The 26619-nt window shown below is 40.4% G+C and overlaps 2 protein-coding genes across 3 annotated transcripts; both read right to left on the bottom strand.

Moving 5' to 3' along the window:
- Positions 1 to 498: 498 nt before the first annotated feature.
- LOC125895534 (regulator of G-protein signaling 21-like) lies at positions 499 to 3695 on the bottom strand. 2 transcript variants are annotated; one of them, XM_049587451.1, is made up of 5 exons: positions 3362 to 3695; positions 2944 to 3003; positions 2577 to 2638; positions 2260 to 2426; positions 499 to 2080 (listed from the first exon to the last, which is right to left on the bottom strand). In XM_049587451.1, exons 1-5 carry the CDS (start codon positions 3439 to 3441, stop codon positions 1892 to 1894), a joined length of 558 nt encoding a protein of 185 aa, XP_049443408.1. In that variant the 5' UTR covers positions 3442 to 3695; the 3' UTR covers positions 499 to 1891. The 2 variants fall into 2 exon arrangements, with proteins under 2 accessions (XP_049443408.1, XP_049443407.1); XM_049587450.1 differs by having other exon boundaries at positions 2577 to 2641; positions 3362 to 3690.
- Positions 3696 to 11573: 7878 nt separating this feature from the next.
- Positions 11574 to 15362, bottom strand: LOC125895532 (regulator of G-protein signaling 21-like). Its single transcript, XM_049587448.1, has 5 exons — positions 15120 to 15362; positions 14897 to 14989; positions 14755 to 14810; positions 14441 to 14607; positions 11574 to 12269 (listed from the first exon to the last, which is right to left on the bottom strand). Exons 1-5 carry the CDS (start codon positions 15194 to 15196, stop codon positions 12084 to 12086), a joined length of 579 nt encoding a protein of 192 aa, XP_049443405.1. The 5' UTR covers positions 15197 to 15362; the 3' UTR covers positions 11574 to 12083.
- Positions 15363 to 26619: the final 11257 nt, after the last annotated feature.

The raw sequence follows: 26619 nt of genomic DNA, 5'->3' as shown, positions 1-26619 counted from the left end.
TTCTCATGCTGAATGTTTACCTTCTTGATGATAACAGCTCAGGTTTCTCAATTAAAATGCTGAATATGTTTGAATATGAGAGACCAGGAGCACTATTTATAAAAGCACTATACTGTATATAGACTTTGTCACTTTGTAGGATGGATTATTAAGTCTTGCCAACAACTGCACTGTACTTGCTTCTCGACAGCAGTGAAAATAAGTCTTCAGCCCACCAGAACTTGGCACAGCCTTTATGTTTCCATGCTTATGCGGTGGAGTATTGCTTTAAACATATAACAGACAATCATTACACAAACATCCCATTAATTTTATAATGCCATGTTTTAAGATCTATTTCACTGGAAGTGTGTAGGTTGCTGCCTTCCTTTAAACAGACCACCGGACTTAATTTCGGCACACAAAGCGCTAAAAGCTGTAATGTGAAAAATGAGAGAACAGAAACTAGAGACAAGTGTGTGTGTGTGCTACTAAAAAATGTCACTCTGTTCCAAGAAGGCAATTTAAATAATTTAATGTCATTCAAATCACTAACATTTTAACAAGCACTCCAACACTGCAACAAGGTTGTACTCAAATGGTGACAAAACAACAATAAATAATCCATTGTTTTACTTTTAAGTTAACTTAACTATTAACCCCTATGAATACATTTAAACAACATGCTTCTGAAAGCAATAATAAGGCATATTCTCAGGGTATACAAGGAGTTTTAACAGCCTATCATGCAAGGTGAAACATCCTATCTCTATAATAATTCCACTCAAATAGTTTATTACATTAAAAATCACAACTCTTGACACTTCAGTGCTTTAAGAATTTTAAGATCACGGCCAGTAGTCGTGTGCTGAGGAATTAAATTAGATGCCACTGGCCATAAAAAAGGGAACTTTTTAGAAGTGCAGAATCTGGTTCAGATTCAACACAAAAAACTGTGCTGGATAATGTTTTTTTATCCTATAAAATATATTTAACCTGGGTTTTTACTGCGACAAATATGCCAGCTATTTTTACTTAGTTTTTTAGCTTGAAAATTATATTAAATATTTGCACAAAATATCAACCATTGGCAGCTTAAATCTAAAAAAAAAAAAAAAATAGCAGTATCAGTTTTTAAAACCCCATATCGCTCCAATCTAAAAAAAAAAAGGAGAAAAATCTCCTTTTTAAAGTGTACATGAACACCTCTTGCAGAGCTAAGTGGCCTTCTGCAACCCTTTACTAAGGATGACATATCACTACTGAGTCTGTTCGCTATAGATTTGTTGTCTTCCTTAGAGCTGTCATTAGATAATTGGCCAACTCTTTTTGCGACAGCTTATTCCGTGTCAGTGGCAGTTTAAAGCTACAACTAAACACACTCTCTCACTCTCTCTCTGAGACACACACACACCCACCCACACACAGCCGATCGAGTGTGACCGTTGCATCCTACATCCTCTATCTTATTCTGCACAGGAAACACCTCTGCAAAGAAGGCCAAAGGAGGTCCACTGCATGGTTTGCTTACGCAGCTCCACAGCCAGAGCGGGCCTCAGTCGCCTCGCTGATTGATTCACTGTGGAAAGTGTTCAATGCGCCTGCGTACACAGACTTATCCAAGTGCAAACACACACTACAGGGTCATAATCATTAAAGCTGTTTATTCTTCTTGGTACACAGTCCTCAGGTGTGATGTGCTCGGTGTTGGGATCCTCCCATGACGTGGGACTAAGGCACAGTTTGCTTCTGGATCTAGTGACGACGCCAAGGCGCGGGGCCTCCGTACGTGTCCGTGTTGAGTCTCCTTCCTTCTTTGTGTTCGGTCCTTCCTCCTGAAGGAGCTCAAACATTCCAGTTATGGGTTTAATGTCCGTTCTCTCTCTCCCCCCACCCCCTCCTGACCGTGCTTTCATCCCTTCGTTGCGTCGGCGGCGAGGTTTTCCAGGAGAGTTCTATAAATGTCCGAGCGGAGGAACCGCGGGTACGAGTCTCTTTCCATCAGCCCGTAAACTATCTTCTGAGCGTCGTCAAAGCAGTGCATGGTGGGAGTCTTGACGTTCCTTTTGATCTGCTCTCGGGTGTGATAGTCGATGTTGATCTGGAATGAGGCAGATAGATAGGAATGAGGGGATTTGAGCCAAGGGCGAGAGATTTTAGACTCAACATGTGAGCAGGCACAATTCCTATTTGGTACTCTGAAAACTGAAGACACAAACTGAGCACTGACTGTCTACTGACTGATACAGAAGAATTTAAGAGTTTCTAGGTTGGATTTACCTCTTTAGGAGATTCTGCTTTAATGAACTGCTCATAAATCTTCTTGGCTCTTGAGGACATTCTGAATGAAGACTTGATCTTCTTGTAGTCCTCACAGGTGAGCCAGAACTCAATATTCTCATCGCTGTATTCGGATTTTAGAAAGTTGCGAAAAGTGGCCAGTCCATCTGAGGAAAGCGCAGAAAACACAGCAAGCATGAAGCAAAGATAACACTTCCTTTCGGCTTCTTTTAAAAACAAATATTCTCTTTAAAACTCTCACAAATTTTATTTACTGTTCTTGCAGTATTCTCATCCTCAGAGGAAAACCAACCTACATTTAGACTCCAGAAGCCTTTCCAGTGACTGTGACCATTGTTGGGTATCTTCTAAACTTAGCCTGCTGGGAGAGAATGCAAGTTAGATCACTCAACTGCAATCAAATTTGGGTAAAATAAAGCTGCTGCGAAAGCTGTAAGGATACAGAGGCAGTCTAATCAAGAAAGCATAGCAGATGTGCTTATCAAATTCATACAAAAATGTCAGGCCATGGGATATGTTGGTGTGCGTGTGTGCTGTGCCAAAGCAAACATGGTGTCTCTAGTTCATTTGAATCCTTTCATGATGCCATAGATGGAAATGATAGGAGCAGGCTGGCTATTTTAAAACTGAAATGTATGCAAAACACTCCATAAGTCTCCTTACCTCTCAGAGCTTGACGAGTGTGAGAACATGCACTGGAGTCGGCACATAAAGTTCTTTCCGCTGTGTAGAGATAAGAAATACATGAATATACCCCTACTGGATTTACTGCTGTTAAATTAGTTTCCAGTGAATCTGTCAAAGCATGTTGGGCATGTTAGTAATTAGAAAAGGGAGCATGTGGTGAAGTAAAGTTAGATGACATTATTAACTTAAGCTATTTTCAGGAGATACCATCCATAATATTCCTGAGTGTGCTCTTGGGTCTGAAAGGTTTGTCATGAGAGCCAAAAAAGCAAAACACCACTTTGGAAATACAGTTAGTATTAAATAGATACATAAATTATTTTTCATGAAGCCCAGAGTCAGCATATTTACTGGAAGCCCGGCTCACCGCAGTTAGTAAGTAAGTTTCACTCACATGTTCTTGTTTCTCTTCCTGTCATCTCTGTCCATGATGAAGTTTTGCGTGTTTAGTGGTTCGATGATTAGGCTGGGCATTGTCTTGTTAGGTCCAAACTCTCAGGCTCTCGGTCCTGGTCATGCTGCGGCTGAGAAACACTTAGGAGGGTTCCCCCTACGACGCGGCTTTTTATACCAAGGTTTCCTGTTGCTACGGACCGGGGCTGCTGGGATACATCAGCAGCTCAGCCCCAGACTGAAGAGGAAGCACCCCTTCCTCCTCCTTCTCCTGTTCCTCCTCTCCTCCTACCTCACTGTTAGAAACAACACATACTCACACTGTGCATGTATGCCTCCCCCTCCTCTTGATGCCTTACTCCCTATTATGTCTCTCTGCTTCCTTTCTTTCTGCTGTTGCAGATCCTTCCCTCCTCCTGACTGGACGAGCCAAACAGACAGGCTGAAAGCATGCTGTGTTCACATTATTTTTAGTCTACCAGCACAGATGCAAATGACAGTAACAGTGTACTGTGATAGGCAAATCCTGACCTTCGCGCAGTGTGTGTGTTTTGGAAACCCTCTGAAACAGGACTGAAAAGTGAAGCCTGTTGAAGACAAGTGAAAGGACTTTTTGGGATTTGTGTCCTTTCCAGAAATCAACAACTTTAACATTTATTGATTGCACAAAAGGAAATTCAAAAATGTGGCGTAAATTCATGCAACATGAGGCCACAGCCATGTGCGGGAAAGAGGAAACGGCAAATAGATTGCAACAGAGAGAGTCTGCAAGGCGACAGGAAGTCAGAACAATTGTCAGAACGTCATATTATGACCACACTTTTGTTTCAGTCACAAAGATTTTACTTTACTGTTGAAACCTTTCTACATGGTCAAACTGTAGATTGAAATCCCTATATATTGTGTGTATATTTTTTTTGTTATGATATATAAGATATAAATATGCTCACAAGAATAGAAAGGCTTGCAAAACCCTTGAAAAGGAGGACATATTGCCAAGCCTCACATCCTATAAGAGAAATGTTTTAGATGGACAACACTATGGAGTTATAATATGTTAGAGAATGACATTTAATTTTTGTAAGGCTTCACCTTTAACTAAACTAACTAAAGAAATTGTGTGAAATTGTGACATAAGAGAGAGATGGCTGACAAGGTCAGCTATTACAATAATGAACATAAACCCAAATGCTAACGTCAACAATGACTCATACACATTTGACAGGCCGCAGCCTTTAACATCTGAGCCTGTTACTTGTTCAAGGGACTGGGAACGGACATGGGTGAATAGAAATAACCGGCCAGAAATCGAGTTGTGGTGTGAGAACTTGTAGTGAACTGGACAGTTTCTTGGCGAGGGGCTAGCGTTAGCTGAAATTAGCGTTAGTAGCACTGACCCATGACATTTTATGTTTCCTTAAAATCCATTCTGCCCTGTGACATATTTTGTCTGGCTTTGGGAGTAGAAGCTGCTGCCGATGATTGGAGCTTAAGAACAAGCTGTGGGAAATTAAATTCTTCGTCATCCAGTCATGAATGCCCATCTTAAAGACAGGGGAATAGTTGAACCAAAATAGTTTGTATGAAGGGTCGTTCAGCTGCATCTATATAGCAGTTCCAAATGGCCACACTCACACTGCTAAAATGGAGAGCGGCAAGATGTGATAATCGTCTGCATTTTCAAAACAGCACACACTTTCTGACAGCCCGCATAAAAGGTATTTATAGTGCTGCACTTGATACTAATGTCAAAGGCACCTTTTTGAGACTACGCCTTTTGCATCTGTATGTGACGCACAGCTAGCTCCCAAATGTCAATGTAACATGTGGTTAAAGTTGTCAAATAGTTGCAAGATGGTTCAGGCAATGAAAATACTTGGTTAGATTTGGAAAAAACATTGTGTTTGGGGTTAAATGTACATAAGTCAAGTAACATTCATTGATTCTCCGTTTGGTCAGTTTGGACACAAACAGTCGTGTCCTGGCTGAAAGTGTGTTATTGTTTGACCCATCCACCTCCCCTTCCTCCCTCCTACCCTAGACAGACTTTCTGACTCTGTATACTATGTCAGTTGCTCTGACCTTCAAATATTACCTTGGATGGGTTTACCTTGGAATTAGTTAGAGGCCGTTGCCTCTCAAAGAGACGCCAAAGGGTGCCTTCGGTGATGGCATCACATGCCGCGGGGCTTGTCAAAGCATTGGTTTTTGATGACCTGGAAATGAAATCGGGTGATCGCTCTGTCCACCTCAAACAACCAAACGGTCCACCAATGCATAACCATTTCTTCATACGTAGCATTGCTGTGATATGAATTGCCAAGCTTTAGTTGGTTTGACAACCTGGGAATGGGACGGGCTGGTGTGAATGTCAAATTGTCTGTTCGAAAAAGTCAGATAAATTGTCCTTAGCAGGCACCGCAATTCTGGCTTTGATTGCAGATTACTGACTCTTTAAACTCTAAAACACAATTAATGTTGAGAATTAAGGTTGAAGGCATACAATGCAAAAACTCTCATTATTGTTTGTCAACACACTATTGCCAGTGATAGTGAAAGTGAAAGCCAACCCTAGAGTCTGCTTGATGTTTTGCTTCACTAAATTTGCATTTATTGTCACTGTGCCCACAAATTTTGTAGCTTCCTCTTGGGTGCATGCTGCCTATGGTCTGACACCTAGCTGCTACCTTTTTATAAAGTCACAAACTCACCTACACACTGTGCCCAGAAATGTCTTGAACACTGCAAAGTAAGAACATAAGTTTTTTACATGAGTTCATACATTGTTTTTTTTATAAAAGTCCTGCACAGTAAATCATTAAGGCTTTAGGGTAGGTGAATAATATTGACAATGAAGATCCAAACAAGTGTAGTAATACAACTGCTACCAAAGCCATTTCAATCCAAAAGCAGTTATGTTAGAAATGCTAGCCCTGGATGCAAAGTGTAAGTGTTTTTGTCAAGAAATCTTGATAGTTTTGTTGGCCCAGTTGACTAGAAGCCTGAGAATCCAAAGCTGTGCTGTTAGCTTTCCCCCCTTCTATTCAGGAGTACCACAACATACTACACCACCAGAGATACTGTCACTTGATGTAAAAATCATGTTTAAAGCTGCCATGGTAAGTTTAGAGGGAAAGACTTCAAATTCCTGCAAATGTAGCCATGTCTCCTAGCTCCACTCTAAGCTTTGGCGAGAAATGTGAACAGAGACAGAGCCACACCATCTGCCTCCGACTTCACATTCGACAGATGGGTTTCTACACATTTTTTTCTTAAGACACATTATTCTGCTCTTCCTTGTCCACACAACACAGCACAGTGTCTTTATTTGTCCCAAATGAATGTCAGTTAGTAAAAAATCTGCTTTAGACTGAGACGATCAGAACATTTACAGTCTGAGGTGTTCAGGCCCAGTGAACATGTGATTCTCTTGAAGCCAGTTTCTAGGTCAGTGCTCACAAGAGAGTCAAGACGATCTTGGTTTGTCAAGTTAAGAGGATTTTTGAGTATCTGAGAGAACTTTTTCATTTTATCTCCATTGAAATATATTCTGAACAAAGTATTTTATCTTAACACTATTTAAATCAGGTCTACTAAGAGTAGAAGAGTAAATGTTATCCAGTGCTACCAGCCTTGGCTTCAATTATGTTTAATTTCCCTGCCAATACAAGGTAAAATAAGCTTAGAGAAAAGGGGGAGCAGCTTCTGAGAAAAAGAAAAGAAAGAGGATTCAGAGGGTAATTAAAAATACCTCACACGAGTTCTGTGATATTAGAAGCCTGACTCAATGTATCTACCCACCATCTGATGCCCCAGGCTATTCTGTTACAATCTGCCCTTTGGCTTCACTTCACTGATGCTGCTCTCCCTCTTTTGCCCAAACACGGTTCTAAGTACTGAGGCGTTTCGAAGAATCACCAAACATTGTGAACTGAAAGCTGTCCCTTTGTGTGTCTTTGTGTGTCTATATGGAGAAACACAGCGGTATAGAAAGTACCCTGCAAAACATTACAAGCCTATAGCTATCCAGATCTGGCTGTGAAGTTCCCCAAGTGTGACTGTCTTGACTAACACTGTGCCATGGACAGTACTCACTTCCTGTTTGCTACCATGGTAACTGTGCTGGGCTATGGGAAAATAGTGACAGATTGTGTGTGAAGAATATGCACCATGTGATGCGGGAGATGTGAGACCTTTGCCATTATCAGGAACAACCCCTGACATCCCAGTGTACACAGAGTTACTGACGTTTCATGTTGATTGTGATATCAAATAGTTTCAGCCTGCAGCCCAAAAAATTGCATTTATATCTTTACAATATTCAATAGCAAATACATGTTAGGACATGTGGAATACTTATTAATTAATAGAATGAGGACAAACAAAAAACAACAACAAAAAAAACCCCCAAAACTCATCTGTCAGCCAACTGTCATTGAGCACTGTTTGTGTCTCGTGTGAAAACGAAAGACAAGGTTGAGTCATTTTTTAATATCACCTGACATACTTCATGTGACATAGCTGTTAACTTACTTACTCAGTAAAGTTACGCAACAAACCTACTTATCATAACCCAAACCCTGACCTTTTATCTGAATCTAACCAAGTAGTTTTGTGGCCTAAACCCAAAGTACTTTTGGTGACAAAACCTGCATTTCCTGAGAACGTGGAAGTTTATCTTGAAAAGACATCATCCATGAAATGAGCAGAAATTGACATGCTGTCCCAGAGCATCCAAAACTGATGCTGGAGGGGTACATAGAAGCGTGGGGCCCTTTTCAAAATGCTGTGTTTGTTGACAAGCTGGAGGTGAGAGCGTGTTCAAAATGTTCACTGACGACATATTTTCTTATGCTGTGTTCCCACCAAACGCGATGAACGCGATTTAATCGCTCGTAACCCGAGTAACGCGCCGCCCGTAATGCCCGAGTTTGGATGCCTGCCTTTTGTTAATTCATGTTAACGCGTTATCGCATCATTCGCGCGAGTAGTGGGGAAGCCGGCTGTGCTAACTGGAGCTAAGCTAGTGCTAACGTTCATAGTACAACCATTCTGCAAACTAATTAAAGACACATATTTACAGAACTTACCAAGTAGACCAGTCTCCTCGGCGACTTTCACCCAAGCCTGCTCCTTTTTGTTGTGGTCTCTGTAGAGTAGACACCTAGTATCATATAGCTTTATGTAGCCACTGACGACCATGGCTGAGATATCCATCCACCATCGCTGCTTTGTATCTGCTCTGGAAGTCCCAAATGCGTCGGCGGGCCAAACGCTGTCGTTTTTGGGTTCACTCTATCCTGCAGAAGCGCATCCAGCTCGGCGAGTTTCACCACCTCCTCCAGGAACTCCGTCTGGATGATAGCCGCTTTCAGCGGTACTTCAGGCTGACTGGGGCCCAGTTTGAGGACCTGTTGGCGAGGGTTGGCGCCAGGATCTCCCGGCAGGACACCAACTACAAGCGGTCCATTTCAGCGGCGGAGTGTTTGTCCATCTGTCTCCGGTGAGTAGCAGTTTATTGCTGTGTCAACAACTGGACGTTCACGTCACGCTAGACGCGTCCATCGCGCCGCCCGGCACGATTTCATGTCTAATCGCGTCTTTGCATTGACTTTGTATGTGATCTTGACGCGTGAATTTGCGAATTCGCGTTTGGTGGGAACACAGCATTACGATACCTGCTCTTGCAATACAACATCGGCTCATAGCAACTATTGAGTCATTATATTTTTTCATGATTGTGCGTAGACACTCAAAGCACCTGGTTAAGATTGAGAAAGATGGTGGTCTTGGTTAGATACTGAAAAAGCCAACAGTGACTTGACGTGAAAGACCGCTTTAACATTTACTCTAACCAAAACCACAAACTTTCCCTTCCCCCACCTTCACCATAGTGCATCTGTTACCTAAAATTAACCACACATGGGATTTGGTATGCCAATTTGGGTGCCTGGTGTCAAAGTCCATGAAGAAAATTTCCTCTCAAAACTTTATTGGCAAAACCACAAGCTGTAGACATAATTTGTAGGGAGGCAGGGTTGTGTAGCCAGTGGCTATAAATCCTCTCTCAAGTGTCTTACATTTAGTATTTGTGGATGCATGGGGAACTGACTGCTGACTATGTTTGTACCATATTAAAGTTATTGAGGTACAAAGTAGGTAACACAGGTAAAAATAAGATGTTAAATTTAAGCATTTTTGCCTTGAGTTCATGCTTGATCTGAAGTATGTGTGACAAAAAAAATCTAATGCCAAAGATCGTCCTTGAACCTGGACAGGGCATACAATCACCTCCCCTTCATATACAATCACAAAACCTGGATCACATTATTCAGACATATATGCTAACTCCATTCACTGATGAAGACCATTATGTGGTGCATGGTGGAAAACTCAGGCGTAAGTAGACCATGGAGTTGAGATTCACAAAATGTGTTTTTCGTCACCATGAAATATTATAGTGAGCATTTAGTGAGTGAGTGAGTGAAATTCATGGTTCATTTTTCACAAATCTTTGGTGGATCTTTCATGAAATTCTCTCTCAACTGTATATTGTGCATTGCTTAATGGTACAGTATGTTTACTTTGATTTTCAGAACCCGCTCCCAAACCAGCACTGCCATGTGCAATATTGAACCCACCATTCCATCCGCAAAAATGGCCAATTACTTCTGCAACTCAACCTGAAACGTTGACAAAAGATCGGCTGCTGACCCCAAACCATAAATGTTATAATAAATATGTTGTTAAAATGAGCCATTCAGTGAGGCAGCATGTTTAAAGTAATAATTTTGAGACATATCCTACATGTGAAACTAAGACAGTTTATTCAAAAATTAAGTTCATTCAGGAAATACAGTTTGTATGAATATTTTCTTGCTTATTCTCATAATACTGAGTAGCACATCTCCACATTTAACCTGCCTACAATAATGCACCAGATTGAAGTGGCTCAAAAGACGGAGCTGACACACAAGGTCAGCCATCCGAGGATTGAAACGATAATACATTAAATTATTATTATTGTCATTTTATTTTAATATATTTATTATCTATCACTTACAATCTGACCTGCATGTTTAACCCAGAACTGAACAATTACCAACCACAAATCACCTTTTTCGCAGGTTACTCACACAGTGCCCGACCTGATGCAGGACTCTGGTTTGAAATAAATTGGAAGAAGAAATGTTAAAGTTATAGAGCAAAAAATATCAGTAACAGTAAAACAGTTCAATACATGAAATGTATCTAAAACTAGGACTTCTACCTCTTTCATATCCATTGGCCTTTGTCCCTCCACCAGATGAGGTTCAAAAATCTTTTGAATAACGTAATAATAAGTCAGTATGTCTTACTTATGCTAAAAAATATTACTTTTATTCTTATTTCAAAAAAGTGTGGATTGAGTCAGAAAGAATCTTAGGGGCACAGTGTGAGAATTTGAGCTCACCATATACTCCATATTTTCTTTTTGCACCACCTTATTAGACCTGGAGAGACTGCTTGGAAGAAATAAACTTTCAGAGTTTTTCACCCATAAAACATACATCTTTAGGTAAAATGTAAAAAAGCATATGTACCAAAGAGTCCTCCCCTTTTAATTCTTTTATTTTAACAACATGATCTTTTCCCAGAGTACAATTCTTTCTGGTTATTTTTTCTGAGAAAAGCACCTGTGTATCTCTGCCATCATTGTCTGAGGGTGATAAGCCTATTCCCCTAACAAGGCAGCACATCCAGCCTGATCTGTTACGCATCAGGTTGTCTGATGACTCCAGTGTTGTCGTTTAAGCCCCCTGAGTTATTATTAGCTACCTCAGTACTCCTTTTTAAGGCACAATTTTTAGGAGTAAGGCCATTTACAGAACAGAGTGAGATCAAGGGTTACTGCAGGGTTACTTTTTTCCAGTTTGGTAAACCCTATTGCTGCTGTGTGGAGTCATCTCTGCACCTAATTAGAGGATATATCAGACATGTGACCAAAAACAGAATCTCCTTGCTGGGTGAGCTGTGGAAACTGTTCTCCTTTTTTTCTTTTGACTCATGCCCATCCCCGCACCTCCAGTTGGACAGTCAGTTGGATAAATATAAATCGTTGTCTCAAAATTCTGACTATATGGAAAATTGTCAGAATATTAAGAATAGTTATAGACGGTGAGTGAGAGCTACTCATCTGACGAAACGTATCCAAACATGGTCAAGAAGTCATGTTTTGCAAAACTTGGAATTTAATGCCCATTTATGACACTTCTAATGAAAACTAGGTCATTTCATTCTACATGTCAGAAACCATTTATTTATCAAACTGTACTCTGTACTTTAACTTACTAAGACTTTTCATTAACACATACAGTATTTCAAACAAGTCCAAACTCTCAACAATCATCTGAAGTCCTGACACATACAAACTGCATTCCTTCTCTCCTACGTACGTATACTTTTTCCACTCACATTACTTTGTCTTTTCCTGCTTTATTATTTTCCACAACATTTCATCAATACATCATCCAGCCATCATATAAAAGATTGATGTGCACATGGTTGAAAACATCGTTTCAGTTTGGCTTTAGCGCAATAGAGAGATGCTCTGCCCTTAAAAGAATAGAACAGAGTCTGATCCACATCTCATACAGCGTGAAATAACTTTTCTATTCAGCCAAGCAGAAAAAGAAAGACAAAAAGTGAGGGTTGGAGAAGCAGCTTTGATACAGCATTTTGAGCTAAATGTACCAAAGAGTTCTGGATCTGTGCTTCAGACTCAGGTAGGCATCTGAGTGCAGAAATCTGGGCCAAGAATCTCTTTCCATCAGCAGGTAAATGTGTTTCTGTGCCTCATCGAAGCAGGAGCGGCTCGGCTGCTCCAAAGATTTCTTGATCTTCTCTCTAATGTGGTGGTCAACATTGATCTAGAGAAAACAAAGAGTAAAGTACAGTCTAAATTGTGTGGAATATGGTGGCATTCACACCAAATTTCTCTCTCAGAAAACAAACTGTACTCCAAGAATGTGACTAACACAGCTAGTAAACAAGACCCTCTAAATATAGTCCATGGCTGTAAAGATACAAATGTTGGCATCTGATAAAGATACTTAACTTTAAGCATTTTTTTCCTTCAACTTAACTTTCTTAACTTTTTAATTGTTTTAACTTTCATGCACAACAGGTATTTTTTTGCTGTGGTGCTTTGTGAAGATTGGATTTGCTTCCTTACTGTTTGGGTCTCAGAGACCACCCTGCTGTTTGGTAAAAATAACATCTACAATTGCTTTTTTTCTTTTCTTCTCACCTCATGAAAACCCAATGTAAGAAAGTATTGAAGTGGTAGCAATTCCCTTTCCCCCAAACTGGACTGTCACATTTGACAAAGGTGACGTTATTTATGTTTGGGGTCAGTTCAACCCCATAGAGGTTTGTCTCTGTGATAGACCTCTGAACAAACTGTTACAAACCCCCCATAAGGTAAATCATAATAGACTTATTTGGGATCTGGAAGGGTCATGTTGCATAAAGTGTGCTGGACTACACCAATCACACCAATATAGAGCATGTCGTACAGTATACATAGAGCAGTAAGGTTCAGTTACATGGAAGCAGGCCGGCTATTACAGCAAAGACAAGTCCTTTGGAATGTTTCTAATGTGACAAGAATTAAAATTGGAATTTGTGTTGATTGTTCATTGTGAGACATTGTCGGACCTCCTTGATGGGATATATTTTTACTAGTGAGCTTAGGTGTCCTTGTAACTGGAAGAAAATGGCTCAACAAAACCTAGATTCAGAGTGGACAACTTTTACGTCATGATCAACTCCAAAGAACACCAACTAAATAAAGATGTGATGGTAGTATGAAAGTTGTATAGGGCCTTGTCTGATCTGCATGTCTGTAGATTTTTGGGGTCCCATTTAATCATGTATTAAACACAAACATATTATAATGCAGAGACACTGACAGGAAATCCATTGTAAAAAATAATGCTATGGTGACTTTATTCATATGTTTTAATCCATGTGCTTTAGCCACCAAGAGTTAATGGATGTGCCATCTGCAGCTAGCTACACACACATGGTGTGTGTGCATGTGTGTGTGTTAACACCTATTAAAAACAAAACAACACTTGACAACACAAAGGCCGGTGCAGAATATTTGAATGCCAGATGGCAACTTCTGATGCTGAAAAATGAAGCCAACATGGACATGCCAAAAACTGCAGTTCCTTGAACGGCCACTTGAGGCTGACTCCAAAAGCAAGTCATTCTTCATAGCCCCCATGTTGAGATGCCCAGCTATACAATAGAAATATGCATGTTAACAGCCTAGTACACGAAAAAAAATGGTTTCAGTTAGATAATTTCAACATTCATCACAACTGTATGGGGCTTGAAGTTATGAATAATTAAGAGCGGGGCAGCTATGAAGTGACAGGCTGTCTGCAAGGCATCACCACAGTCTGTGTGTAAGATCCACCCCTCACTTCTCCACAGCTCCACTCTCTCGTAATGTCTGGCTCCAAAATACAAAATGGCGATAGCCAAAATGCTAAACTTGAAGTTTCAAAACGGGAGTCCACATACCAGTGGATCACGTCACAATGGCTAGGTCTATTATTGTTATACGTGGTTTAAACTCTTAAATATTAAGTTACTTATGACCTTAATTCCTCAAATCCACATTTATTTGAGTGGTTCAGATTTGATAAGCTGATTCTCTACTGGTGTCTGATTTGATAAAATGCTACTGAACCCCAACCTAGACTCAAGGGGATGCATCTTCACCCAATGCACCAACACTGAAAAAGCATGTAGCACCACAAGCAGTGGAAGTTGTGACCTTTAGTAGCCATTCTTATGCATATTGCTTCATCCACTTTTACTCATTCTTCTTCCTAATATGAGGTGCCATTTCTTGTTCTTATGCAATAATAGGTTACCCTGTTGTGCAAATCAGCTTGGAGAAATCTAGTGTATGTTTAAGTATGCTGAAAGATAGAATATATTGCAATTTACTTCTACTGCCATCTGGCTTTTCATCCAGCTCTGTTTCTTTCGTCCATGAACCATTAACCCTGGTATTACTGACCTCTCTGCAGGCCGTGGGCTGGATGAACTCCTGGTAGATCCCCTCTGCTTTCCATTGAAGGTCCTCCGGTGAGGCAGTTGATTTAAAGTCTTCGCATGAGAGCCAGAACTCAATGTTTTCTTCACTGAACTCAGACTGCAGGAAGCTGCGGAATGCCGCTAAATATTCTGTGAAGAGTGTAAAATTTAAAAGTAATTGTGTCTCGTTTAAATCTTGTTAGAGAGATTAATGAGAGTGTGATATGTGAGTCTGATATACTTCCAACAAATATTTAGGTTTATCATTTATTTCATATTTCAAGGAACATTTCTTACTTTTATCCTGTAGTAATTTTTCCAGAGTTGGGTTGAGTTTATGGTCAGTCTTCCAACTGTAATAGAGATATCTGAGTATGAATTTTCACCATAATGAACCGCTAGAACATTGAAATGTCTATGAAAGTGCCACGTATACTACCTGAGTTTCGAAGGACATGTCTCATCATTCAATTTTTGTGCCTTCAGACACTCCGTGTCCTTCTTATGCCTCCTCCGAATAAGGATATCAATTCTGCAAAATGAGTTTAAGTTAAACTTTGTTTTAGTTAATGTTAAATAAAAATTTTAGAAGTGAAAAAAGAAAGTAAGATTAACCACCTTACTGACACCATTATTCAATATCATTAATTTGTCTGGCTTACCTTCTGGGCCGCTTCACATTTGGCATTAAATCCTTAAAGTCATAGAAATGAATTTTTGAAAACAAACGTTTTGGCATTTTAACATCCCTGATAACGTCCTGTAAGGAGTTACAATAGTCTGTTGTGCTGTCTGTAAACAGTACTGCTCCCTCCAGCTCTCGCCTTTAACCTGGCAGGGAAGGTGTAACAGTTATGACGATGAGGGCCTGCTGATACAGGTCTCCAAATGCCATTTGGATAAGCATACAGCCGGTGGCTGCTCAGACTCAGTTACTGTTGTCACTGACTCACAGCTGTAAAATTCCAGTGGGGCAGGATTTGTGTGGAGACACTGAATGGAGGGAGAAACTCTGAATAAAGCGGTGGACAGGGGCCTGAAAACATGACGCAGGTGCGTCTGAGTGTGTGTCAACTCTGTGCCCAGGACAAGATGATCTCCAAAGCCCACCCCCAAAAGGCCTTTCCCATGCACACAGCGGACTCACTGCACACAGGTTGCAAAAATGTTCTGTGCACAAGTGCAACATGTGTTTTTAAAGATGTCCAAAGAAAACTGATAACAAACTTGTTAATTAGTGGTCTGAACATACTCTATGCCAGATTTATATGAAAAAAAAACAAAACTCTGGGACGTTAAAGAGCCTAAACATAGGCCTACATACATTATTATCACATTATAAATCAATTATTATTGTTATAAACCTACCAGTGTTTTTTCATCCTGTAATATATGTCCATAGACTTCCCACGCACAGTCTTATTATTGAGCAAATTAGGCATGCGATGAAAAATACTCAATGTGCTATCCTTTTCTAACCACACAAGGAAACCACGGTCATGGTCACAGCAGTTTCAATGTCTTAGGCTAGTGTTGGTGCGGCATGTTTGGTGTTGAACTCCAAATGTCAAGTGCTGAACTCTCCTTATAGCAAAGTCATTTATGATGTCTTTAAAGTCCAGTTTCTGGGAAAGTTGACGTTCTATGGAGAGCTTTGCCAAACTGTTTAAGGTCTCCTGGGACATAGTAGAGTGCAGGTAGTTTTTTATGAGCTTTATTTTATTGTAGTCACAGTCATATGCAGAGGCAAGGAAATGCACAGCAGCTTTTCAGGCTTATTTTGTGGCTGAATATAATTTATAGTTTCTTAAAATATGAATGAGGATAGTGATCATGAGATACAAGCTACAGTGGAATTTTAAGTGTGATGAAAAAGCAAAAAACAAACAAAATGAGCATCAGATGGACTAAACTAAACTAAACTAAACTAAACTAAATTAAACAGCGAGCAGCAGCGACCCTCTGTCTGACACCAGCACACCGTGAGGATGGAAACAGAGGGTTTGGCGGGGGTGGAGAACCTGCCGCAGCAAGCCCATCACCAGATGGCACCATCTGTGGTCTTTTTGACTTGACCAGCAGCCTTCAGTACAGTCAAGCTCAGACCAACTGGTTCCTCTGCTGCAACTTTTCACTGTAACGTTCTAAAACGGTTTTGTCTCATCACAAATCACTGGTCTGAACTGGGCTTTGGTTGTTATTGAAAACAACTTTTGAAATTGGTTCAGCGTTTAGTGAGAGGGATGCAGCCAGCAGCGATGAAACAGGGTGCAATGTAACCCATCAGGGCATGTTTGCACCGTCCATAAGCATCCACCTAAAGTGCCCATTTTTTCCACTGATATGCTCAGATTTATATTTTAAGTGTCTGACTGTATTATGAAAAGGATCACATCTGCGCCAAAACAAAGCAGCCTGCCTTGAGCTACAGTGGGAACTTGGGGAGGTACTGAAAGCACAGGATGCTATGGCTGGAAGTCATGTCAAGCCTGCCACCTTCACTGGGCAAGGCCAAGATCTTCAAGGGGCTGACCTTTGCCAGTTGCCTTGGCATGATACAAATTCTGGACTATAGCAGCTGTGTCATTCTGGTAATGCTGGTTCCAGGTCCAGAAGCGGGCCCAGGGTGAGCTCCAGAAGCTGCAGGTGCAGTCACAGTTCTTGCTGCTGAGGGTCTGTAAATTCATTGTGAGGAGACTGAACGATACAGTCCCATACAGACTGGCCCCACAGCCCAGTCCAGCGGTTAGGGTAACCCATTCTCATTTGGAATTTTTACCTGTGACTAACAAAAACTACTGGACACCCTTTGAGTTATTACTGGTGAACACAGATCAACTGATGCCATTTTAATGCCTTTGGTATGGTTCTGGATTTCCATAGAACACAGAACTTATTGCATGTCAGCATGTCAGAGACAGCGCTGTCCATTGCAACATGAAACACTTTATTTCTGAATAGGATGTCTGGGCTTTCCTCTCTTCCATGTTCTGACTCATCAAAACAGCGCTTCCTCTTTCTCTGTCTCATTTCCAACTTGGGCCCCATGGCCATGGCCACAGCACAGCAGTTGTCCTCCTCCAGAAAACTATCTCATGATCTACACATGCAGGCCATCTCTTCCTCTGTCATCTAGTCATCACCTATTTGCCTTGAAGTGCAGACTGCCAACATAAAGGCATTATGTTGGCAGTCTGCACTTCAAGGCAAATAGGTGATGACTAGATGACAAGATTTCTATCCTCTATGCACTTGACCTACATTGTGAGGAGCGCAACTTCATTGTAAGGACTGAAAGTAGGTCTTTAAGCCCCAAGTCTCAAAACTGGTTTCACTGGTGAGGTTGTATGTTGTAGCAGGGGTGTCTGGGCGCACTGCCTCTCTGCATGCATTCCACTGTGTGTCAGAGACGTGATGTAAAGAACAGCCTATAACCCTCTGTAAGATTCCCCATATGGTGAGAGCTTACACTGAATACCTTGTATAGTTGATTGATAAAGTAAAAGAATGTGTCTATTTCTAGGCAGGCCTGGGTTGCATGGACTCCTACTAGGTTTAAAGTCTAAAACTGAGACGCACACAGGGAGTATGTGACAAGAAGACTTTTAACTCATTGTGCACACTTGCACTTTCTGAACTTTTCCTGTCATGTTAGCTTCATTATCATAGCACTGACCTCTGCAGTGGCTCAGCCCATTCTCATTCCCAGGGCATCAAATACCTCTGTTTCGTCATGCCGCTCGGGTGAGATATCAGTGCCTTCAGCGTCTTTATGAGACTCAACAGCCCATAAACTCATTCAAATGTAAACTAAAAATCAATGCTGTTTTTTGTCACTTGTGTGATGTATTTACGACACGTTACATACTTATTTAAACCCAAACCATGATTTTTTTTCTTAACCTACCCAAGTAGTTTTGATACCTAAACCTAACCATGACCATTTCACAATATTAACCATGGTTTACAATGTGTTTCAGCTCTGTGGCCTTCACGTCACTTTTTGATGCAGAGGGGGTGTGACATTTCATCTGAATTTGACAACCTGTGTTGAGAACGTGTTGGCTGGCTTTATCAGTTCCATGTTCACTTAATGATTCTTCCACCATTGCCGCAATTTCTTCTCCTGTCTTTTTTGAAAAGTCCCTAAATTCTATAAAACATTCATTTCTTTTCCACCCAATCACACGGGTAGTTTGATGGGCAAATCTCACCAACAGTGTTTTAGACATCTGGGGATGCATCACACATTGTGGAATAATAATGTGTTGTCTCTCGTCTTTTGCTCAAAAAAATCTTGAGGACATGCTGAGCACAAAGATAGATCGATAATTTCATTTTGGCTGTCAGGCGAAAGGTAATGGGCTCGGACTCTCTTTCCTCTGTGTTGGTGCTCCCTAATGTTGTTCATAATGAAAATGTCATTGCACTTTGCCAATATCTCAATTATGCCTACAAAATGCCCATTATCTGGCTCATCGAGTCTCTTTGTGTGGCCCCTGAATTACAGATTCTTGGAGGCTAAAAACAGGGTAACATCCAATGGTCTGTGTGTTAGTGATTGTTTTTTTTTTTCTTTTTAATTCCTGACACCATGAGTTTTTGTTGGTTCTTCCATTTTATGCACACTCTGTCTCTCATGCTCTAGAAATTTTTCCATAAAGCTATTGGCTTTTGATATTGATAATTTTCATCTCAGCTATGGAATTCAGTGCACTACACAACTTTTTCTCTAGTTCAGAAGAGAAGAGCAAGTGGAGTAAGTAAATCTAGCTGTTTTAGAGTTGCTATATATTACGCAGTCCCACTCCATTTTTTTATGGCCACTGGGGGATTTAGAAGATGTCAGGTAACTTGGGAATGCCCTCCCCTCTGCATCTTTTGGTATTTCTTTCAGATCTTATTTCTTTCAGATCTTTGTATTTCTGTCAGATCTCTGTGAAAGGTGCTCTCTTGGCCCTGACAACTAGGTTCAACCTGTCAGAATCAGTCATTTTATCCAGCCATAACCAAGAATCACGAAAATTAGTCTCCGATGCTATTGCGTTTGTGCTCATCATTCACATGCTGCTCTGACTCCGGGGCGGGCGCTGTATCTCCCTCCCTCTCCTCTCTGGCACAGCTAGCGTCTCCCGCCATGCTCTCGTCTGCAGGCTGGGTCTCTCATCCTCTGCGACGCAGCTAATTCCGTCTTCAGGTTCAGCTGTTTCTGTCAGATGTGTTGTTGGCTGTTATGCAATGTAATTACTGGAAGTTAAAGTTAATCCTAGGCTGGGTGCTAAAACTAGGTGGTAGCTATAGGTGGCTGTGTTTGCCACATGTTTCAGCTAGCTAAATGGATGTTTCACTTTGCTCTCAATTATTGTCCCCCAACCCCATTGCAGGTGGGACTATACTTGTAGCAGCTGCATCTTCCACTTCAGTATCTTTTGTCAAATACCTAAGTCCCTTGCACCTCTGCAAGTTTTCTCTTTTTCATTTCTCTTTTTCTGAGCATCTGACTGGCTGAAAGTTTACTGGCAGGAGGGGAGGGTCTGACTAGATGTTAATCTTTTTATCTTACAGTAGCGTGACAGACCAAACCATGATTTTGTATTATAGGGAGGGAAAGTAAAACTGATTTCAAACACTACGTCAAAGAAAATTAGGAAGTCAAAAAATAACCTTTTATGCGACTCACAAATACTAAATAAAGTCCTCACAAATATATATTTTTCACAAATTTTTGTGGAGGAAAACAGGTACATGCTCAGTCGGATCATAACATGTATTAAACTATGTGGAAAATGTGAGACAGTACTGCGGGGCCATGACGAGTTGGCAGAGTGTGCATTGGTAGGCTAATGTTTATTTATTTTATTTAAACGGAACAACACATAGATTTATAGCAGTGTGATAATTCACATCTGTAATTGTAATCCACTATTGTTGTGCTGGATCGCTGCAGATGGTAAAGAGTGTCATGGGGTTGTTGTCAAAAGGTTGTTGCTGTCCTAAGGTTGTCGTCATAGAATGGACCTGTATCCCTAAAAGTTGTCTATGTGCTTCGTTGTGGCCTTCAGTGGCATTGAGCTCCTTACTGTTCCCTCCCTGTTGTCTCATTTGCCCTGAGCTTGGTTTTGTCAATTTATGACATGGAATATTGCATTCTTAATTTAGGTCACTCACTCACTCACTCTCACACAAGCACACACTCTCACACACTCTGTACAAGATATGTAAGATCTGATAGAGGCAAGCCATTTTGTCTTAAAAAAGTGTTTTATGGAGCCATGCATGCAATGCTGTATCAAGAGAGAGCACTGTAGTTTTCCTGGTATCATTAAGTGGTTGGTGCCCCACTATTTTCTTACATGTAAAAACGCCACTGCAAATCACCAATCTGTAGGCTCACTGCAAAAACCCTGCAATGGGTTTGTTACAGTCTCTGTTAAACAATAAAGTTTCTTTAAAATGTACAAATAGAAATTCATAAGTAGAACACAGAATTAAAAAAATAAAATAAATAAAAACAATGAAGTAAATAATAAAGAAGAAAAAACCTACCCAGTTAAAAACAAAGATTACAAAAACAAAAATTACCGCAGCAAGAAAAAAAAACCCAACCCTGTAAAATCAAAGTTTTCATCTTTTTTCTTGTCAACAAATGTCATGATAAGACAATAAATAAATTAAAGAATGAATAAATAAATAAATAAGAATTGACCAGATGCTGATCTGTTTCAGAATATTATTTTTCTTTCTTCTTTTTTTTCCAGAAATAAAATTATATTTTTGACCTATTTTTGACAAAGATTTATGTGGTGTTGTAATTTTGTGATATTTATTGACAATAAGAATTATTTAGAATATGACCAGTCTTATCTGTAAAAGGATGTGGCAGATGTGGCAAAAGGATATGGCAGATTTGACAAGAATGGAAGTGACATGATTTCATTCCCTGACGTCTGTTTGTTGAAAACTTAGAGTCAGCATTTTGGATGAGCTGAGCCAACTGACATACTGTATGGCTTAGCCCAGAGTAAAGATAATTACAGTATTATGAGTCAAAGGAAATAAAGGCAAGCTCTGAAACTGAGAGAAAGTCGATTCAAATTTAGTCCTCAACTGAAGGAAGCATTATTGTACCACCAGGATATGTGGAACCCTAAGATTGTGTGCAAACTGCTTTATAATGGACGACAAGACAACCAGAGAAAATGAAGATGAAAAAGGTGCCGAATGAAAGTCTTTAAGATCTGGACTCAATAATAATCTAAAAATCTATAAAGAACGAAAAATATGCACACAGAATTGAACAGTGCATATAATGGCATTAAATGAGATAGGAAGTTAGCTGGGAAATTCCTATGTACCAAAACCAAGCAAGTGACCCAGACAGTTCTCAGAACAACTTAACCTTTATGTCATACATTCATGGTCATTCTCATATGCATTATTACACTGATATGTGCGCAAACTTTCTCCCAGTCTTGACTATGTATGTAAATCAGCATGACATAGTTCCTCTTGTGAAAAGCTCTATGACAGAGATTGAAATGATACTGGAAATTTTACACCATACAAAGCCAGTGTGTTTGTGTTTTGGTGGGTGTGTAAGTGTGTGTGTGTGTGTGTGTGTGTGTGTGTGTGTGTGTGTGGTGCTTCAAAGGATTCCCTCAGGGGTCTTATCTATAGTGGTGTGTTTGTGGTTAAGAGAATGCTGAAGTGGGTTTATTTAAAAATTTCCACACAAGAATTACAGTAGGCTACAGAAACTGCAGTAGATGCACGTGCAAGGTCACGGAGTTGACTTCTCAGTGGGCAACGCCCTTAATATTGCATGCTTGGCTGAGCGGTACTTTCATCAGGGACGTGAGAAAGTTCAGAAAATGCAAAACAACCTTGGGTCATTCAGCAATCACAGTTTCATCATGATCAGTTCATTGAGCTTGTGGTTGATTTATGTATTCACAAGGTTTATTCTTTAAAGTGGCAACAACAGATATTAGAATAGCACTGTATCGAATGACAATGTGAAAACAATGTAACAATGTCGTAAGTGTTGCTGGTAGTGACAAACTTATATAGGCTGCAGCTCCCCTTGGCTATACAGAGCAAAGTTAATTTATTGTGCAGCTGTCCAACCCAAACTTTTAACTTAAGCTATAGGCTATGTCTTTTTTTTATTTTATCGGTGTTGTAATGAAGCACAGTGTCAATAGTAATAATAATAATAATAGTAATAATAGTGTCAAATTCAATACTCTTTTGTCCCAGCACATCAAACGTCTCTGTTACGTCGGCTTTGGGTCGGCCCATACCTGCCCACATACGGAAGTCACCACGGAAGGCGGAATTTCATCTCCGCGGTCTTTGTTTGGAACTGAGCTCGCAGGTCGCAGCATTTCATCGCAGTTGGTTTCAGGTAAGCTAACTGGAATAAACTGGCAGAAAATAGCTATGATGTTTATTCTGTGACCGTTAAAAGAGGTTCCTGATGAGTGGAGAGGCACGACTGGGTGTAAAGCACAGGTCCCCACCAGCTAACGTTATTTTTCGTTAGATGTTAGCTAGTTTAGCTCATGTTAGCTAACACGCTACAGCTGTGGTGTTTTCATTTTGTTTTCCCTAGTTGACGTTATCTGCTTATCTGGTTATTGTGAGCACTCGCTTTGGGTTAAAAGTGGAAGTGCCCGGAGCTGCCACCTTTTCTGTGTTTCAGGCTGCCAGGAGAAGCAGACTGACAAATTGACTTTTGTCTCTTCATTTTGCACACTTACACACGAATAGGGTAACAGTTAGCTATTTTTGAATGTTAGCATTGATTTCTCACATTGGATGGTGAAATATTTGTAGTTTGAAAGGTCTGACCTAAATGAATAAAGGTCGTAGTTAAAAAAGCATATACATATAGAAGGAGCGCCAACTGAGCGCAGCTTCTTTTATTGATGGTTTGAATGTCGCGTGGTGGTCATTTTCGATTAGGCCGACGTCTCGGCGACGTATTGGCAATGAGCAAACGCTCTCCCTGCTACGTCTTAACGATCTAAACTTGATACATCAGGCCGACGTCAGCCAGATGTATGTGTGCTATCTGGACAATGTAACTTTCTACAGTAAAGAGATACTACTGTTAGCTTTATGGTCTGTAGTCAGAAATATGTACATAACACTTTACTTATCCTCAGAAGAACTGAGACGGAAACAGAGCAAAGCAGAAACAGAACTTGCATTGCCATTTTTCAATTTGCCAAACTTGTCTCAACTAGAGACAGCGGGGGATGGGGCTTAATTAATAGAGTGCTAGTGTTATCCACAGACCTTATTTTGGGCATCAAACCAAAAACCTATTCAAATGACTCTGAGATGAGGGAAACAAGAGTCCCAGAAGGTTAACTCATCTTTGGGGTTTGAAGACTCATTCCTGTAGCACCCTATTGTTTGATCCTGGTTTAACACCTTTAACTGTCGGTTTAAGCGTATGTAAGTGTTTTTAATCCTCCTCCTTAAATACGAGGAATATATTAAATTTGTGTATTTATCCATCTAACACAAGCTACTAATATTAGCATGCCTGATTACCTACATTAGCAACTGAGTACTACTTCAAGGCCACCAAGGAGCTTGATTAGCCACCTAACTACATTTAGGGGCTATATTTTCAATATAATTTCCTCATTGTGTGGAAGCTGGTCCTTGAAGTGTATTGCCCAGTAATAACAGTCAAACATTTAAACTAACATTTAAAACTCAGCTGGAGACTGTGCTTTAGACCAACCCAAGGAAGTAGCAGCAAGCTACAGCTAATGAAGTCTGTGAGCTACAGCTGTCACTTTAGTCGGCACGATTGATGGGGGCGGTCTAGAATAAGAAGACTGCTTTTGTGTATCTCTGTCTGAAATCAAGGGCATGTTGAATAAAAAATACTCTGAATCCTGAATGGTAAATCTGCCACCATTATCAGTGTAAACTGCATATTTACAATGCAGGAGAGACACGTTTCCAGTGAGGTATGTGGATTATCCTGAATAACTGTAACAGTGTCTCTAGAAAGACAAGGTGCTTTGAGGTATTCTTTTTTTTTTAAAGGTCTTGTGATTCAGGTCATTGTGTCACCACTCAAAAGTGTATTTGTGGTCTTCTTAATAATAGTGCCATTATTCCTGACATGCATTTTTCAGGTTGCTTGTCACCTGCCCTACGAAATATTCTAGTTGTTGCCAAAATATTTCCACCATGCAGCCTGTTAGATACTGTAGGCTGACTACTTGATGCGCTTTCTCAATGAAAGTGAAACACAAATGGTAACAGAGACCGGAGGGGAGAGTGGCAGAAAAACGCAGCAGAAAGCATATCTCCGTCACCCACATCTGCTGAGTCAAACTGTGTTCTATATAAAGTGTACACAGGATGTGGTTTGCTTCATATTTTTATACTGTGCACATTATTTTATCAATTTACTTTTAAGGTCTGATAACCAGCCTGTTTGGATTGTGGCTCTTTACAGCTAAGCCATGCCTGCTTGTCATCTTTTGACACAGGTTGTATAAGTCTCTCAACTGTGAGCAGTTCAATCAAACAGTGATGCTCTCTTCTCAGATTGTTTGATTTTAATAGTTGAGTCAACCAGAGGTAAAAATCTGAGCACAGATTTGAAAAATGTTTATGAAAAAGAATATTCACCTGAAACAAGTCTAAGTTTCTTGGAGATTTGTGGGTAGAGGCCATTTTTATTCAGGTATCTTGAGGTAAGAGTTCAAGGGACCCCTTTGAAAATGGCCATGCCAGTTGTTCCCTCACCAAAATTTAGCCCATATTTGTAGCATGATTTAGTCCCTTTCCCAGTAAGCTATGCCAGCATTATTGATACCAATGGATACCCTAGTTTGTGTAGTTTCACATGAAGCTCAGCGTAAGTTCAATCAGGAAGACCTTCCTGTGCTCATTCATTCACAGTTCTCCCTCTCCCACTCCCACTGCTTCCTCCAATCAGGTGCCCCTGGGCGTTCACTCTTCTAGCTGTCCTATCATAATTAACCACAATCTCAATCAGCCAATCAGGTTGTCACCACAAGCTTTTAAATCTGTTCTCTCCTCTACCGCTTTCAGCTGTCATTTTAGGCAGAATCGCCGCCCCTCCTCCACCCCGTTCACCTCCAGCCGTCGTATCCAAGGTCAAAGACAAGCCTGAAGACTCATTCCACTACTCATCTGGATCATCAGCACCCATCCATCTAATCCTCATCTCTTCTTCACTTCCTCTACCAGCACCAGCGTCGAGACCCCGGGGAGGTTCCCTAATTGGCTAGAGATCTATCACCCTCCTTATAGCTCACCCTCTCGAAGGGGTCTAATCGCCAAAGACTTCTCACATTTTCATTCTCATGTGCACTTGTCATTAAAAATTTTCTTTTCCAAAACTAAAAACAAGTCTCTCCTAATTGAAATGATACCAGTATCTTCACACTAGCTTATAAAATGAGCACATCACAGCCTTTTAAAACAGTAACATCTGCTAGCAGTTTTATCAGGACCTCCCTGGCCACTGTTGGTGTCTATGCAGACAACAGTACACTTTTGCTTGAAGTAAACACATTTAAAAAAAAGAAATAAATGATTATCAGTTATGACAATCTCCAGCCTCCACCATTCATTATAGAAGTGACTGAACAAGAGCGACATCGAAAGAGGTGGGCCATCGATCATAGTTGTGCCTATCTATGGTTGTAACTCCGCAGGGTAGGGCACTTCCATTTCAGTGACACTTACACTGTGGCTTCACAGCTTAGCTGTGTCAAAATACCTTAACTAAACTGACAGACACTCAAATAAAAGATGAACAGCTGAGTCATCAGCTGTCATCACACCAGTGGTTGGTTTCCTCTTGTCTGGTGGTTAGAGTTGATGACTACCACTGAAAGCAGATCATTGACAGAACAAGTATCACTTAACAGAACAGCACGCTTATCTCAATACTGCCCTTGTATTCTATCATCTGACACTTGGGTGAACTCGGCATTATTACATGACTGTTTGGATGGTCATGGAAAACAACACCTCATAGTATACTATAGTATTGAAATTCTTGGAAAAACAAATCTGTCATTACTTCACCACTTTTTGCATTTCATTTGAACATTTTCCCCTATGTGTCATTTGTATCTACAATTTTCTATTCAT

Source organism: Epinephelus fuscoguttatus, linkage group LG10, assembly GCF_011397635.1.
Source record: "Epinephelus fuscoguttatus linkage group LG10, E.fuscoguttatus.final_Chr_v1".
Lineage (NCBI taxonomy): Eukaryota > Metazoa > Chordata > Actinopteri > Perciformes > Serranidae > Epinephelus > Epinephelus fuscoguttatus.
This window is presented reverse-complemented; position numbering and strand designations above follow the sequence as displayed.

Bases quoted from the DNA above. Each gene is read 5' to 3' on its own strand.
- LOC125895534 (XM_049587450.1), bottom strand. From the start codon at position 3,441: ATGCCCAGCCTAATCATCGAACCACTAAACACGCAAAACTTCATCATG. The intron at 3,004-3,361 runs GTGAGTGAAACT...ATCTCTACACAG, and splicing joins AGGAAGAGAAACAAGAACAT to CGGAAAGAACTTTATGTGCC. The intron at 2,642-2,943 runs GTAAGGAGACTT...ATTCTCTCCCAG, and splicing joins CACTCGTCAAGCTCTGAGAG to CAGGCTAAGTTTAGAAGATA.
- LOC125895532 (XM_049587448.1), bottom strand. From the start codon at position 15,196: ATGCCAAAACGTTTGTTTTCAAAAATTCATTTCTATGACTTTAAGGAT. The intron at 14,811-14,896 runs GTAGTATACGTG...TCTCTATTACAG, and splicing joins ACATGTCCTTCGAAACTCAG to TTGGAAGACTGACCATAAAC. The intron at 14,608-14,754 runs GTAAGAAATGTT...CACTCTTCACAG, and splicing joins AAAATTACTACAGGATAAAA to AATATTTAGCGGCATTCCGC.